The sequence below is a fragment of the Narcine bancroftii genome, chromosome 5 (genome assembly GCF_036971445.1).
Source record: "Narcine bancroftii isolate sNarBan1 chromosome 5, sNarBan1.hap1, whole genome shotgun sequence".
NCBI lineage: Eukaryota > Metazoa > Chordata > Chondrichthyes > Torpediniformes > Narcinidae > Narcine > Narcine bancroftii.
The window spans coordinates 44,685,810-44,701,055 of NC_091473.1; the positions used below are offsets into that span (position 1 = coordinate 44,685,810).

Genomic DNA, 15,246 nt, shown 5'->3' on the forward strand with positions numbered 1-15,246 from the left:
AGGATATGCGAGAGACATTGAAATTGAGTTTTATGACTCAAATTAAGAAGCAGACAACATTACCAAGAATTTGCGTCAGACATAATACCACTTCACTGCAACATCAAAATCCACTGGTATTTGAGCTCCTGCATCTGAAATTATTTCCTTTTAACACAGTGCCTACATTGATGTATAACTGCCAGACTGATTAAACACAGATACTAAAACATTAATCATTTCCTCATCTACTTCCTACTGGAGAAGAGGATGGTGCAGCCAGCTGTAAATCAGACCAGAGATGGGAACTAAAGAAACAAGTCCAGTCACAATCAAACCATATCTGCAATGCTGCTACATCCATCGACAGTCCAGAAGCAAAGCATCTAACACTGGATTCCACACCAGTTTCCACGGCAGGTCTCCTGCAGAGCCCCTGAATTCAAGATTTAAGATTCTTTTATTGTCATGTAATAAAACAGACATAATTTTACACAAAGGCAGGCAGAGATTCACCATCAGCAGAAATTGCCCAGCACTCCTTACAATCAGAGAAAGAGAAGCTAAAGAGAGTCCTGAGTTAAGTATGATGATTGGCCTTCTGTTTGGTTTGCATGTTTAGCTCAAGGACAGATGCAAATTGTGTGCAACATTCAGGAAACAAGACCACAATTTATTCCAGTCCCCCTGTCCCACCAACAAAATCTTCCTTCAGTAATACTATTTTTTTCAAAATCTCAATCAAAGCCAGTATGACTATACTATGAATGGCTCCCTGGAGTGTCTGTCAAACAGCACGGAATAGGCCCTTGTCAACTTGTCCAAGCTGACAATTTGGCCAACTCCCATTTGCCTTCATTTGCTTTAATGTTCTTCCAAACTCTCCCTATGCATCTACCTGCCCAAATGCCTTCTGAATTTTGGAACTGAGGTTGATTCTATAACTCTTTGACTGCTTGTACCAACATCTAGTAAAAAAAAAATTGCCTGTCAGATCCCTCTTAAATCTCTCCCCTCTCACCTGAAACAAATGCTTTCCGGTTCTTGTCATTTTCCTTCAGAAATTAACTGTGAGTATTCACTTTATTCATGTCCCTCATGACAGTAAACCTACAAGGTCACCCTCTGTCCAAGAGAATAAAGACCTAGCCTCTCCAAATTTTCCCAATAACTTAAGGTTTTCCCCCAGTCCCAGCAACATCCTGGGAAATCTCTGTACCCCTTATAATTTATCAATATCCTTGCATCCATCTTCCGGAAGGGAAAGGAGGCCAACAGAAAAGAACAGAAGAAGGTTTTCACCTATTAAGACCTCTGATTGATTCCTATAGAAGAAAGACAAAGACAGAAATAAAAATCACTGACAGGTTACAATCTGGAAGAGCCTTTCTCAATCTACAGCTGCAAAGCTTGGTTAAAATCCACAAATGACAGAAAACACATTTGAAAAGCCACCAATTCCTTCTCTACAATGAACACATTCTGAAGAGAAAATGAATCAAGCAGCTGTTGAGTCTCAACAGATTTTTTTTTTGCCAACTCAATGGAACAGCCTGACTGATCTCTCTACAAGCTGCATTGTTTTCAGTTGAGTACAGTGTGCCTCTATAATGGTTCTGGGGTTCTTCCTGAATGCTTCAAGCAGAGCTAGTCACCAAGTAGACACTCCACAATCACAATACAATGTAGGCGGAGCTAGGGAGCTGGGCAGGCCAGATGTCCAACCTACTCAACAACCTTCACCCACAGGCACCAGATGGCACTGGCACAGATGCTGGCAGTTTAGTAACTTGGGTCCAAATGCAGTCTGAGTTTGAAAAAACCTTGGCTGTTTATATGTGGACTCCAAGCAAAAAGTCTGACCCTATCAATTCATGGTTCGCTTCAAGGCATCACTGTGATAGAAAACTACATTAGTGGCAAGTAGCATTCTGGCTTCTTGAATCCAACTCACCCAGTCTGGAAGCACCCTCAAAACCCTATCACATATATAGGTTTAAAGGTGACCTGAGGGACAACTTCCTCACACAGAGGATGGTGGGCATATGTGTAATGCGTGTCGAAAGAACCAAAAACTTGTTGATCCATACCAAGGCTTTTATTAACTAAAAAACTGGAGCATATCACAAGTAGGTCAACCAGTCCAGAATGACCTGGTCTGGCTAGGAGCAATCCTTTAAGACCTGCCAGTAGGTGTGGCTACATTCTCAGCCAATCACAGTCATCCTATACTACCATCTGTACATATACACATTGGTGATAGAATCTGTACTATCACAATATGGAGTGAGATGCCAGAGGAAGTGGTGGGTACAATTACAACTTTTAAAAGGCATGGGAAGAAAAGGGTTAGAGGGGTATAGGTGAAGCACAGGCAAAAAGGACGACTTGAGAGAGGCAATTTGACCAGCATAGATTAGTTAGACTGAAGGGGTTGTTTTTATGCTGTATAACTCTAATCAACTTTAACCCACATCTACAAAATGATCAATGCAATGGAAAAAAGATTGCTTTCATGTGGGCCACTCAGGCACAAGCAGATTTTGAGTTATTCAGAGGCATCAAGTTGTTGGTCAGAGAGGCTTTAAGGCAGGGTTTAGAGAAAGATTTTGAGAGAACAAACCTCGATCTGAAGGCAGGTTTAGCTGAGAATAGTTGCCAAGACTGTCTCTGAGACAATCCTAGTGCTTACCTTTATTAAACTGTTACATTTACAGAAAGAAATAGGTGTTAAAGTTGACATGAGCCTTTGCACAACTTAACCAGGCAAAGGCTGACCTTTCACTGACCATAATGATTGGATTAAAATTAGCACAAGTAGCTTCATGGGTTCTGCCAGGACTCAAGGCCCAAAACCTTCAATAGAATTAACACATGGGTGGTAAAAGGGTCTTAAGAGGGGATAAAAAAAATACAGAAATGCTGGAGGAACTCAGCTGGTCTTGCAGCATCCATACATGATAAGGATATATCGCCAATATCCCTGTCTTTTTATTAGCCTCGTGGAGCAATCCATGCTACAAGCCTACATAGGCAAGGCCCCTCAACTCTTCTTCCGCTACATCCATGACTAATTTGGTGCTGCCTCATGTACTCATGATGAGCTCATTGACTTCATCCACTTTGCTGCCAACTTCCACCCCAACCTCAAATTCACTTGGTCCATCTCTAGCAACACTTTTCCTTTCCTCGATCTCTCTGTCTCCATCTTGGTAGACGAACTCTCAATCTACAAACCTACTAACTCCCACAGCTACCACAACTTTACATCTCTTCACACTCTGTCCCCTGTAGGATCCCTTCCAGTCTCTCAATTCTTCCATCTCAGTTGCATCTCTCCCAGGATGACAATTTCCATGCCAGATCGTCAGAGATTCCCTCCTTCTTCAAACAAAATGGCTTTCCCTCTACCACCATCAACTCAGCCCTCACCCGCATATTCTATATTGCCCACACATCTGCCTTGACCCTCTCCACCCCCACATACAACAAGGACATGATGGCCCTTGTCCTCCGCACCAGCATCCATATCTAATATATTCTCCTCCATCATTTCTTCCAGGTACTACATGATCCCACCATTAGACACATATTCCCCTCTCCTCCCCTGTCCACCTTCCACAGGGACCACTCGCTCCTTGACTCCCTTGTCCACTCCACCCCACCAATCATCCCCTTGGTACCTACTCCTGTGTCCTCAGGAGATGCTCCACTTGCACTCACACCTCCTCCCTCACTACCATTCGGGACCCCAAATAGCCCTTCCAAGTGAAGGAACATTTCACTTGTGAATCTGTAGGGGTCATCTACTGCATCTAGTGGTCCGTTGTGGTCTCCTCTACATTATAGAGACTGGGCGCAGACTGGAAGAGCTCTTTGTTGAGAGCCTTGGCTCTATCTGCCACAATAGCATGGATCTCTCAGTGGCCACCTTTTAATTCCCCATCCCATTCCATGGCTGACATGTCTGTCCTTGGTCTCATGCACTGCCAGAAAGACCACCCGCAAATTGGAGGAACAACACCTCATCTTCCATTTGGGCACTCTCCAACCAGATGTCATTAACGTCGACTTCTCTGGCTTTTGTTAACACCCCCCCCCCCCTCACCTTTCCCCAACTCTGCCTCTCCCTTTTACCCTCTGACTCCTTTTACAGAACCAAAATCAATTCTCACCTCTTTTTTTATCATAACCAATTAACACCTTTTGTTGGTCTGGACTCCTCCTCCGGCCATCACTATCTTTATTCTGAGCATTCCTGTTATTTGCTTACTCCTTGAAGAAGGGCTCAGACCCAAAATGTTGGCAATATATCTTTATCTCTTATGGATGCTGCACAGCCTGAGTTCCTCCAGCATTTCTGTGTGCTTTTACTACAATCAGCGTTTTTCACTTGATGATTAACTGCAAACACAATGATAAGCACTTTGAAGCATTTCCTTTACAATAAAAGTCACTGACATCTGTGACAGAGTATATAGATATGTTTTTGGGAGATAAATTGGGAAAGGTTTGTTAGAGTTGGTTAAATTACAAACACTTTAAAACAGATCTTATTTGAAATACTGGAGCTCTGCTAATGCTAGACATATCGGCTGCAAAGCTTTTCCAAGAGCTTTGGAGAGTGCCCAAGAGACTTCACAATGGATTGTTGTTTACAAAAGACAACAGATGAAAGATCTTGTTGGAGCCGCAGATTGTCTGGAGTTGTTCTAAGAGGGCCATGTGGTTTTGCAAGCAGAGAGAGTCAAACAGGCTTTCACTCAGAGAGAGAGAGAGAGAGTGAGATAGAGAGAGAGAGTGAGAGAGAGTGAGAGAGACACACACACACAGATCACTTCTACAGAATTACAGCCAGCAACAGCAGCTAGAACAGGACAAGCTGGAAAACTTGTGGAAAACCCCATGTGGAAGACAAGTTATGAGTGCTTGATTTAGCCTGGTCAAAACCCTTATGGTTCATGCAAGAGGAGAGGAATAAGAGAAACAAAAGGCACTATGTGGTGACCTGAAAGGAAGAGGTTATCATCTGGAGAGTCCTGAAGAGGGCAAGTTTTGTCAGCAAAACACTGGAGTGGCTGATTAAAAATGAATCAGTTGTGGATGTCCTGGAACAACAAACCTCTCTCTGAAAACTGACAAGAACCTTCCTGAGCAGTAACCATTTACCTTTCAAACACCAAAGCCTGGTGAACTTTATAAATGTTAAATCTGAGCACAGTATAAGAATTGCCTGCAACCAGTGAACTTGGAGGAGTGAGAAGTGATATTGGACTGTGAACCAAAGAACTTTTCTGAACTTACACATACATTACATACACAGGCGCTTAGAATTAGAAGGAGGTTAAGTTAGGTTAAGTAAGTCAATAGTGATAAAGTTAAAGTGTGATTCTGTTTTCATGTTTAAAGATAATTAAAAGTAACTTTTGTTTAAGTAACCATTTGTCTTGGTGAGTATCTATTGCTGCTGGGTTTTGGGGTCCTCTGGGCTCATAACACAGCAAAGGGGCAGGGGTTGTTGAAACAGAGCAGGATGCAAGGGAAAAGGACATCATTATTATTTTGCATTGGACATATTGGGACAAATAACTTCAGCAGCTGTATGCTTCATCGGTCAACTTGAAGGTACAAGCTGTGTAGAAACAAGCAGTTAAACAGCATTCCTCTCTAGTCAAGTTTGTGGATAATAGCAGCCACAATCAGCTGCTCTAAAGACTGCAACACAAGGTCGTACTGAGAATGGCCTACCCCAAACTATACCAGAGGAAAAATTAAATGCAGTGACTTCTGACATCCCTTTGCAATACAAGGTATACAACATTGTTCTCTTCTGATGCAAGCATCAGAAAGAGAGTCTGTGTAGCTTAGCCCTGTCATTTTCAACAGGGGCCACAGCACATTTAAGGGGGAAATGGACTGAAATCATAAAATATTCTTTACATTTTTTATGTAGTCTATAGGAGAGAATTCCAGAAGAAACCAACTAAACTTCACAGGGAAGGGGTCCCATAAACTTTGTGCAGAATCCTAAGGGGACCATAGCCCAAAAATAAAGTTGAGAATGGCTGGCATAGACCCTTAGGAAAAAGAGGAATAGCTGTCACTTTTCATCTTGTTACTCTGGGATTTTTATGTGAGTGTTAATGCTATTGGATGGGAAATTAAAAGAAATGTGGGGAAGTATATCATGGGATTTGAACACATGATAATAGGAGCAGGAGTAGGCCATTGGGTCCCTCAAGCTGAACTCACCATTTTGTTTGTTCATGGTCAATCTATGCTCACCTCTTCTGTGCCATTTATTCACACGGCCCATTAGTATAGAATCCATCGATGGTTGATAGTATAGACTTGGTGGGCTGAAGACCAGTTCGCATGTTGTCTGACTCCATGACTGTAAAACATTGGGTAGGACAAGTGGCTCTAATATGAGGGAGGGTTGTTAGCACTGCCTCATTCCTGAAATATTTCCACTCCTTCCCAACAACTGCTCCCCAGAATTTAGATGTAGTTAGAGTATCACCACATGCCAGAAATGTCACATCCTTGTATTTTAAAACTGCTTGATTATCTAGGGCCAAGACAATCTCAGCAGCAGGCAAGACTTTAATAATGACTGGTTAGTAGTTCCCTTCTGTTAAGAGGAGCATCCCTGATTCCTACCCTCAGCATTTCAAATGCTTAATGGGCTATACAGTAAATGGGAGAAGCCGCAGGAGCAATAATGTTCAGAGGGATCTTAGGGTACAAGTCCATAACTCCTTGAAAGCAGCAACACATATGGGCAATTAAAAAAAAAAGGTGCACAGAATCCTGTGTTTATTGCTCAGGACGCTGAGTATTAAAAAAATGACAAGTCATGTTAACTGTTATAGACTACATTTGGAGCATTGTGTTCATTTCAGGTCGATGTATTACAAGAAAGATGTGAGACTTTGGAGATGTTTGCTGCCTGGAGTAGAGAGCATTAGCTAGAGGAAAAGTTGGACAAACTTGGATTACTTTCTCTGGAGTGTCAGTGGCTAAAGGGTGACATCTAATAGAAATTCATAAAATTACCAGAGGCATTGATAGTTTGTCAGATTTTTTTCCCCAGGACCAAAATGCCAAATACTATCAGGTATAGCTTCAAGGTGAGTGAGGGAACATTTAAAAAAACTGTTCAGGACAAGTGAGAGATAGGTGCCTGGAATATTCTATCAGTGGGAGCTGGTGGAAGCAGATACAATTGTGAATGTAAGAGGTATTTGCATCGAGATATGAAGAGGCAGGAAGTAGAAGGATACAGACCATGTGCAGGCAGCTAGGATTTGGTTCATTTGGCATTCAAAGGACCCATTCGACAGCGCAAGTCATTTACCCCACATTGGAATCATGTTCACGACCCACACAAGCGTTCCCTCACTCCTTCACATAGAACCAATCATTCTATCATTCTACCTTCTCTTCTGCACATGTTTATAATGCATCGTTATTCATGAGAATTCAACAGTGATTGAAAACAGGGATGTGGGGTTGGAGTCCAGGAACATTCACTGGGCATTCAACAAGGGCTAAAGTTACAAGTAAGTAAAACGAGGGCTGATCTATGGGTTGTTCCTGTGGATGCACAGAGTCATACATCCAGAATCGCTGGAAGACACACTTTGTTCAGCCTGAAACCTGTTGGTCTTTCAGGATATGGAGATGTTAGTGAGAGAATGCTGCCGACTGGCACATTTCACACTGCAGGAGTATGTGCTAAGGGACGAACAGAGCCTTGGTGCAGCCAATGCAAGGGCACTTTAGGTAAGGAGTCCTTCTATAACTGGGAATTGAGGGGCTGAGACCGAGGGGAAGTTCACATTGGTGGTAATGGTGTATTGAGAGAACAAATGTACAATGTACATTGATGGGAATGCATAGATATGATTAACGCTATTTGTGTGAAAATACTTTGAACAGTTTTCTTTTTTTGTAAATAATTTATTGTGAATAAAGTCTATTTTTAGAAAAAAAAGATTGAATTGAAAAACAAACTGAAGTGCTTTCATTTGGGTGTTGGCAAGATGCTTTTACTTTTCACCGAATTTGGATTAGGCACAGAATTAAAGTAAAACTAGAAAGGTGATACAGGAAATGTGAAGACCCTCCTTGTGGGGGTACACCACCAGCCTACTGCAGGGGGCAACCTCTGTACCTGCAGGAGTGTAAGGGGACAGGACACCTGGCCGGCTGTCAATCAGTCGGGCTGAATGGATCAAGCCCCACCGGGTCTGGTGTCAAAGCCAACTCACTCAGAGTTGCTGCAGCCACAGCCAGCCTGGCTCTGTGGAAGTCTTTGTGGATTAAAGCCTGTTGTACAGTCTTTATCTTTGTGTGTGTCTGATTCTGGCTAACAGTGCACCACAACCCTTCAAAAAAAACTTTTAGATTTTTACATAGTAGCAAGTTTCCACCAAACACTGCCACAACCAACTGATTAAGCATTGGTTAGAACCTCAACTGACGCTTCAGTTTTTGGTTTTAATTTTATATAAATTTCCAATGAAGTTTTTTTTTAAATTTTCGAGTGCTGGGTGGACAAGGCAGCTGCAGTGAAGTTTTACCACGCACAGTGAAGACTGGGCCAACCCTTGGTCTTCACTGCTGGCGATAGGCCCAGAGAGATGCCGGCCTGTGACAATGTCATCCCGACCAGTGTTATCCTGACGGGGTTGACAGCACAATTAAGTATTTCTCTGCTCCCTTTGCACCATCACGTCCACAGATTGTCGGTCAAACTACAAATCCAGGGCATTTCAAGCACGATGACAGCGGCTTCTCATTCCTCTCGTCTCGAGGGGTTTCCTGGGAGTGGGTGGACCTGTCCTCAAACTAGGGCAGGCAGAAAAAAACTAACGTCGCACTTTCCTTTGTCAACCTTTGATCACATACACATTTTACACAGAATCGGTGGTAGATGATTCAAATTTCAGCAATGCAAGTCGGAAACAGTTCTGGTGAAGTCTCTAACGTGCAAAGATGCCTGTTTCTCTTTGCACGGATACTGCCTCAGCTGTTACCCATCCCCATCCCCTTACATTTTGTGTTTTTGTAATAGAAAATCGTTACATTTTTATATTACTAACTTTTTACCACATTCCAAGCTCCAAGCCCGGCGACTCCGGGTTCCCAAGGATCCAAAATCCACACAGAATCTCAAATGTTGATCGAACTGGTTGTGTTCATTCCTTCCGAGTCCTGTTCGTGACCCCGCTACCACACGCCGTTACCCTCCTAAAATGTCCCGCAAAAAAACCCCCCACTTCCTGACTTACTTGCACACTGTAGACTCTGCTTGAACAGCCCCCAAATGAACTCTCCGCACAGATCGCACCAGCTGGGCTGGGTCTGGGTGCAGGGGCTGAAGTCGTGTCCTTCCCCCGCTCTCTCCGTTAGCCTCGGGTCTTCGTCCACCAGCAACTGCCGTTTCTTCCCCGTTTCCCTGGCGCTCTTGCTCCGGTCCTGACGGCTGGTCGCCCGCACTCTGGGGCTGATCCGCATGGCGTTCGTCCTCTCCAAGCCTGGCGAGCGGCACAGCGATTTGCCACCCGAGCTCGCAGCCCCGACCGCTCGCTTGGCGTCCTTTAGATTCCGCAGCTCAATTAACTCAGCCATAAGAGAGGGGTTTAGAGCCCGTAAAGAGGCGCGAAGACTCGAGCAGAAGGGTTGAAATTAATTGATGCAGAAACATTTAAATCCAAATATTGTCCTTTACAGCATCGCGGGTTAAAGTGACAGCCGACCCGGTCTGTAATGAGAGCCCTGTGTTTAAAACCGCGGCTTAATCCAGCTCAGTTCGGTGGAAGTTGCCTCTGCGGCTGTCCCGGACAAGTGGCTGCCCACTCGCCCGTAACTCCGCCTACAGCTGCAAGGATCTGCCCCGCAGCCGCTCGGTCTCATCAAACTGAGTTCCTTCACTGCGGCGGAGACCCGGCCCATCTCGAGGGTTCAGAGTCAAATCGCGCTGGGGAACGGAGGACGTTGGTCGAGCGGCGGGGGAATGTGGGAGGATCCAAGCCCATGAAAATGTTCACACTGGATCTAAAGGCACCCTGGCAGCGTCGATCCTTTACACTAGAGTGTGGTGAGTAGAATGTAGCTTTTAATAAATTCATCTATGTGAGATCTCTGGGGGTTTATGAAAACTACTTGTGAATTCGGACATAAACTTTGAGTCACCAACATCAAGCTTTTTACAGGTTCCCCTAACATTGGGTCTGTGGCCCCAGGGTGTGCATCTGACCTGGAATCTATGTGTGCACCCAGACTGTGTGGCCAACTGGATCCAGTTCTTGTGGACTTGACTTCAGTCGTTGCATAGGTGTTAACTGAATCATGTTTAAGAGGATCTCACAGTGAGAGAAAAAAGTACTACCACCATCCTGAAAATGTGGGGACAAACAATAATCAATCTGGTGGAGGAACAGCAGATTGGACTCAACATCCAGCAGTGGGAGAAAAGGAATGGCCTTTTGGCTCTGAACCCTTCCTGAGGAGGGCAAAAGGGAGACCCTGGTGACTTCCTCCAGCAGATTGTTGCTCCAGGTTGCAGCATCTGCAGTCTCCTGTGTCACCAAAGTTCTTGGCAAGTTGTGGAGCTGGAGAAGGCTCAGAGGTGTGGTAAACAGAAAGACAATTTCTTCAATGCACATCTACCCAGGAAGTCAGCATACAGTAAATATTGTAAAAGATCAAACTGAAATATGCTGAACCAAACTCCTATTTCAACCACCTTTTGAACTTTAACCCTTTAGGTGCAACATTTAGGTAGTGTTTCATTATTAGTGTCAGTAACCCAGAGGTTTGTACGCTCTCCCCTTATCTGCACAGGGTTTCTCCTCCCTTTCAAAACTTGGGGGGGGGGGGGGGTAATTGGCAGCATGGGCTTGTGGGCTGGAAGGGCCTGTATCAGTGCTATACGTCTTAAATTAAATTTAAATTTTGTTGTCCAAGCACTGTTTCTTCATTTAATTATAAAGCTTGGAATCCAGTACATACTTTAAGAGTTCCATAACTTTTCTTCAATTACCCAAAATAACAAATTAATAATATCCCTGAGTAATACTTCATTCTTCCATTCATCTCCTACTGCCGAAGGCTTCATTTCTGGGATCCCAGTTAAGAGCATTGCAGGATAATCATATGAAATGGAAATTAGCTTTCAATATTTCATATAGACAACATCTGAACCAGAGCTTTTTCCCCCAATGCTTTCCACAATTTTGCTATTTCTTCTGCTGAGACATTGAATGCTATTCATGTAACACAATAGCTTTGAATTCTCTCAGTTCATTTGCCACAGCTGAACTTATAAATATATTTCTTATAATGATGTTTCCTTTCCCCTGCCGCCAATCGAACACCTCTATCTACTTTTTGTTAATTACCAGTCAACTTGATTTTCCTTCTCCAATTTTGTCTAAAAGGTATCTTTCTCTTTTTTTTTGAAAAATATTCTCCCATTTCCTCTTGGATCATTTTTTAAAAAACACATTTATTGTTCTTTACTTTTTTTCTTTCATCATGGGAGGACTTGTTACCATACCATATGTCTAAATTTTATATAAAGTTGAAATTAAAATGGGAAATACTAAAAAATATTGTTTTCATAAAAATATTAATAGCAATGCCGTTAGGGACTCATTAATAAGCTTCCAGTTTTTAAAATATATATATATACATTTTGGGGATCTGGTGTTTGTTTCAAGGCCATGAGACCATAGAAGCAGAAATAGGCTATCAGCCCATCATGTCTACCCCACCATTCAATTAAACATCCATTTTCCCCACTCAGTCCCACTACCCAGCCTTCTCCCAATAACCTTTGATGCTCTGGCTAATCAAGAACCTATCAACCTCTGCCTTAAATATATCCGATGACTTGGCCTTCACAACTGCCTGTGGCAACTAATTCCACAAATTTATCACCTTCTGGCTAAAGAAATTGCTCCGTATATCTAAGTGGACACCCTTACACCCTTCCATTCTGAAAATGTACCCTCTAGTCCTAGACTCTCCCACCATGGGAAACAACATTGCTACATCTTCTCTATCCAAATTTTTCAACGTTCAAAATGTTTGAATTAGATTCCCCCCACCCCATTCTCCTAAGTTGCAACGAGTGCAGGCCAAGACCTGCCAAATGCTCCTCAGATGATAACCCTTTCTTTCCTGGAATCATCCTTGGGAACCTCCACTGAAGCCTCTCCAATGTCAGCTCATCCTTTCTTATATGAGAAGCCCAAAATTGCTCACAATACTCTAAATCAGTGGTTCTCAACTTTTTTCTTTCCACTCACATACCACTTTAAGTAATCCCTACGCTATAAGTGCTCTGTGATTAGTAAGGGATTGTTTAAGGTGGTATGTGTGGGAAGGGAAGGTTGAGAATCACGACTCTAGACCCAATTGTTAGTGAAGTATTTTGCTTGAGAAAAATTGTCAGTGGCCCATTTCCTTTGGAGTGATGAAACCGTGCACATAATGAGTCAATTAGGTACGATTAAAACAGTGGTTTTCAAACTTTTCATTTCCACCCACATACCACCTTAAGCAATCCCTTACTAATCACAGAGCATAGGGAATACTTAAAATGGTATGTAAGTGGAACAAAAAAGGTTGAGAACCACTGCATGACATCTCACGAGTGCCTTAACAACCTCAACATCACATCCCTTCTCTTGTATTCTATTCCTCATGAAATGAATGCCAGCATTGCATTTTATTTCTTCACTACCGGCTCAACATGCAAGTTTACCTTCATTTACAAGTTCTTTCTCCTAGCTTAGAATCTTATAAAACGGGTTTGAGTAACAGGGGGTAGAACATAAAGCAAATGAAATATCATTCATTCCAGACTGGATCTTGGAAATAATGTCATAGCTGTATGCTGTCATGGCTCAGTAATTTCTCTAATTGTAACCAGCCTTCATTTTCAGGAACTTTATGGAAACACTTGTTGAATTGGACTAAAAGGACATAAAGCTCTGCTGGAGTAAGAATGTTTTCCTGATCCAACAAAATGTTCTTCTATCATGTTGTTTTAGATGCGATAAAGTGAGAGAAATGAAAGGGGAAGGAGTGGCATTGCTTGTCAGGGAATATATCACAGCTATGCTCAGACAGGACAAATTAGTCGGCTCTCCTACTGAAGCTGTATGGGTGGAGCTGTGGAACTGGAAAGATATGACTATATTAATGGGGTTATTATAGACCAGTGAGAATTGGAGGAGCAAATCTCTAGAGAGAGAGCAGAAAAGCACAGGAAACAGTAGATATAAACTGTCCACATATTTTTGATCAGGACTCCTATACTATAAAAGGGCTGGATGGCTTGGAGTTTGTTAAATGTATTCTGAAAGTTTGCAAAATCAGTATAAATCGAGGTATCAAGAGAATGTGTAGAAACTGCTAAATCTTACCACAAAAATAAAGGGTCTAACCTAATGCTTCCTTGAAGAAGGGCTCAGGCCTGAAGCATCAGCAATTTATTTTTGTTTCCTATGGATGCTGAAAAGACCGGCTGAGTTCCTCCAGCATTTCAGAGTGTTTTTACTACAATCACAGCATCTGCAGACTTTTGCATTTCACTCAAAACACAGCCCAGCAAACCATGTTGTGTTTTCTTTATTCAACAGGACTCCATGAAAGCTTCATTTAATCTTTCTCACACACGCTCTCACCTCGTTGGTCCATGCAGGCGCGTTTGGTCTCCTGAGAGTCGACACGGTGAGTCATCAGCTGCGGCTGGCCCTACGCAAAACATGCGTGGGCATGCAACTACAACAATTAGATCTCCTATTAAGGAATGAGACAGGACAAGTGACAGAAGTATGTGTAACTGAACACTTTGGGTCCAATGATCCAGTAATGTCATTAGTTTCAAGATAATTAAGGATGAGGATAGGTCTGGTTTTCATTTTGAGATTCTAAATTGGAAAAAGGCCAATTTTGAGGAAATGAGAAAGGATCTAGAAATAGGGGTTTTCTGACAAGATGTGCTCAATAAGTGGAAGACTCTCAAATGTGAAATTTTGAGTAGTATTTGAATGCTTCTGTCAGGATTAAAAGCCATGGGTGAGGTGCCAGGGGATTAAAGGGTAGCTCATGTTGTTCCTTTGTTTAAAAAAGGCTCTAAACATAACCCTGGAAATTATAGGCCAGTGAGCATGACGTCAGTAGTAGTAAAAGCACAAAAATGTTGGAGGAACTTATCAGGTATTGCATAGGAGGTAAAGATATATATCCAAAGTTTCAGGTCTGAGCCCTTCTTCAAAAATTGAGCAAAATGGGGGGGGGGGGATTGGTTGGGGGAAGCGTCACGTGATGCCATGGGGTTCAGATGTCGAATCCTAACCCTCCTGAAAAACTATTTAAAAAGTACTTTAAAATCAATGTAACTTGCATGAAAACTCCTTTAAACTAACTTTGAATATACCCACTCAGTCACAAACATGGGGAAAAAGAATGAAGAAGAAAAAAAAATCACTGTCAACTTACCTGTGCAATGCAAAGATGACACGAAGACAAGAATGTCGAGACCTGAACTGATTCCGGTGCCAGAAACTAGTGTTTCAGCTGCCCCAGAAACAGGTGAGGAGCCTCCGGTGCCGGAACGAAGTGCACCGCACCCAGTGAAACGGGATTATGGTGCCAAAGAGGAAGAAACTGGAAATCAGCCAGGTCTGTCCAAATCAACGTCGGAGTCCTCTTCAAGGAAGAGATGCTGATGCAGAATCAGCTGTACCCAGAGAGGTGAGTAATGTGGATATATTTAAGGAGATTAGCAGTTTGAAAGTAGATATGAAAGCTGAAATAAATAAAATAACTGAAGTTATGAACACTATGAAACAAAATATTGACCATAATAAACATGAAGTGAATAAATTGAAAGAAGATTTAAAGGAAGTTAAGGACAGAATGTCACATATGGAGAATAATGAGACTGCTTTGGCTGTTTTAAATCAAAAGCTGTGCCAAAAAATTGATGTTCTTGAAAATTATAGCATTAGGAATAGTATCAAGATTGTGGATTTGAAAGAAGGGGTGGAACAACAAGATATGCCACAATTTTTTCAAAAGAGGATGCCAGAAGGACTGGGCCAAGAGAATTTTGTGGGAGAAATTGAAATTGAAAGAGCTCATTGAGCCCTTCAACATAAACTCCCCCGATCAAAACCCATGTTTAGTATTGATGAAATTTCTGCGTCATCAGGATAAAGTAAAAGTATTAAGAATAGCTGC

The 15,246-nt window shown here is 42.5% G+C and overlaps 1 protein-coding gene across 2 annotated transcripts in view; it reads right to left on the minus strand.

Moving 5' to 3' along the window:
• The window catches only part of rassf1 (Ras association domain family member 1), a 94,357-nt gene extending 84,512 nt beyond the window's left edge, over positions 1–9,845 (minus strand). Inside the window, exon 1 of one of the 2 annotated variants that reach the window (XM_069937293.1) lies at positions 9,279–9,845. In XM_069937293.1, the coding sequence (XP_069793394.1) occupies positions 9,279–9,618 (340 nt within the window). In that variant the 5' untranslated portion in view covers positions 9,619–9,845. The remainder of the gene's footprint in view (positions 1–9,278) is intronic. The other variant, XM_069937292.1, reaches the window with a different exon arrangement.
• Between the last annotated feature and the right edge of the window lie 5,401 nt (positions 9,846–15,246).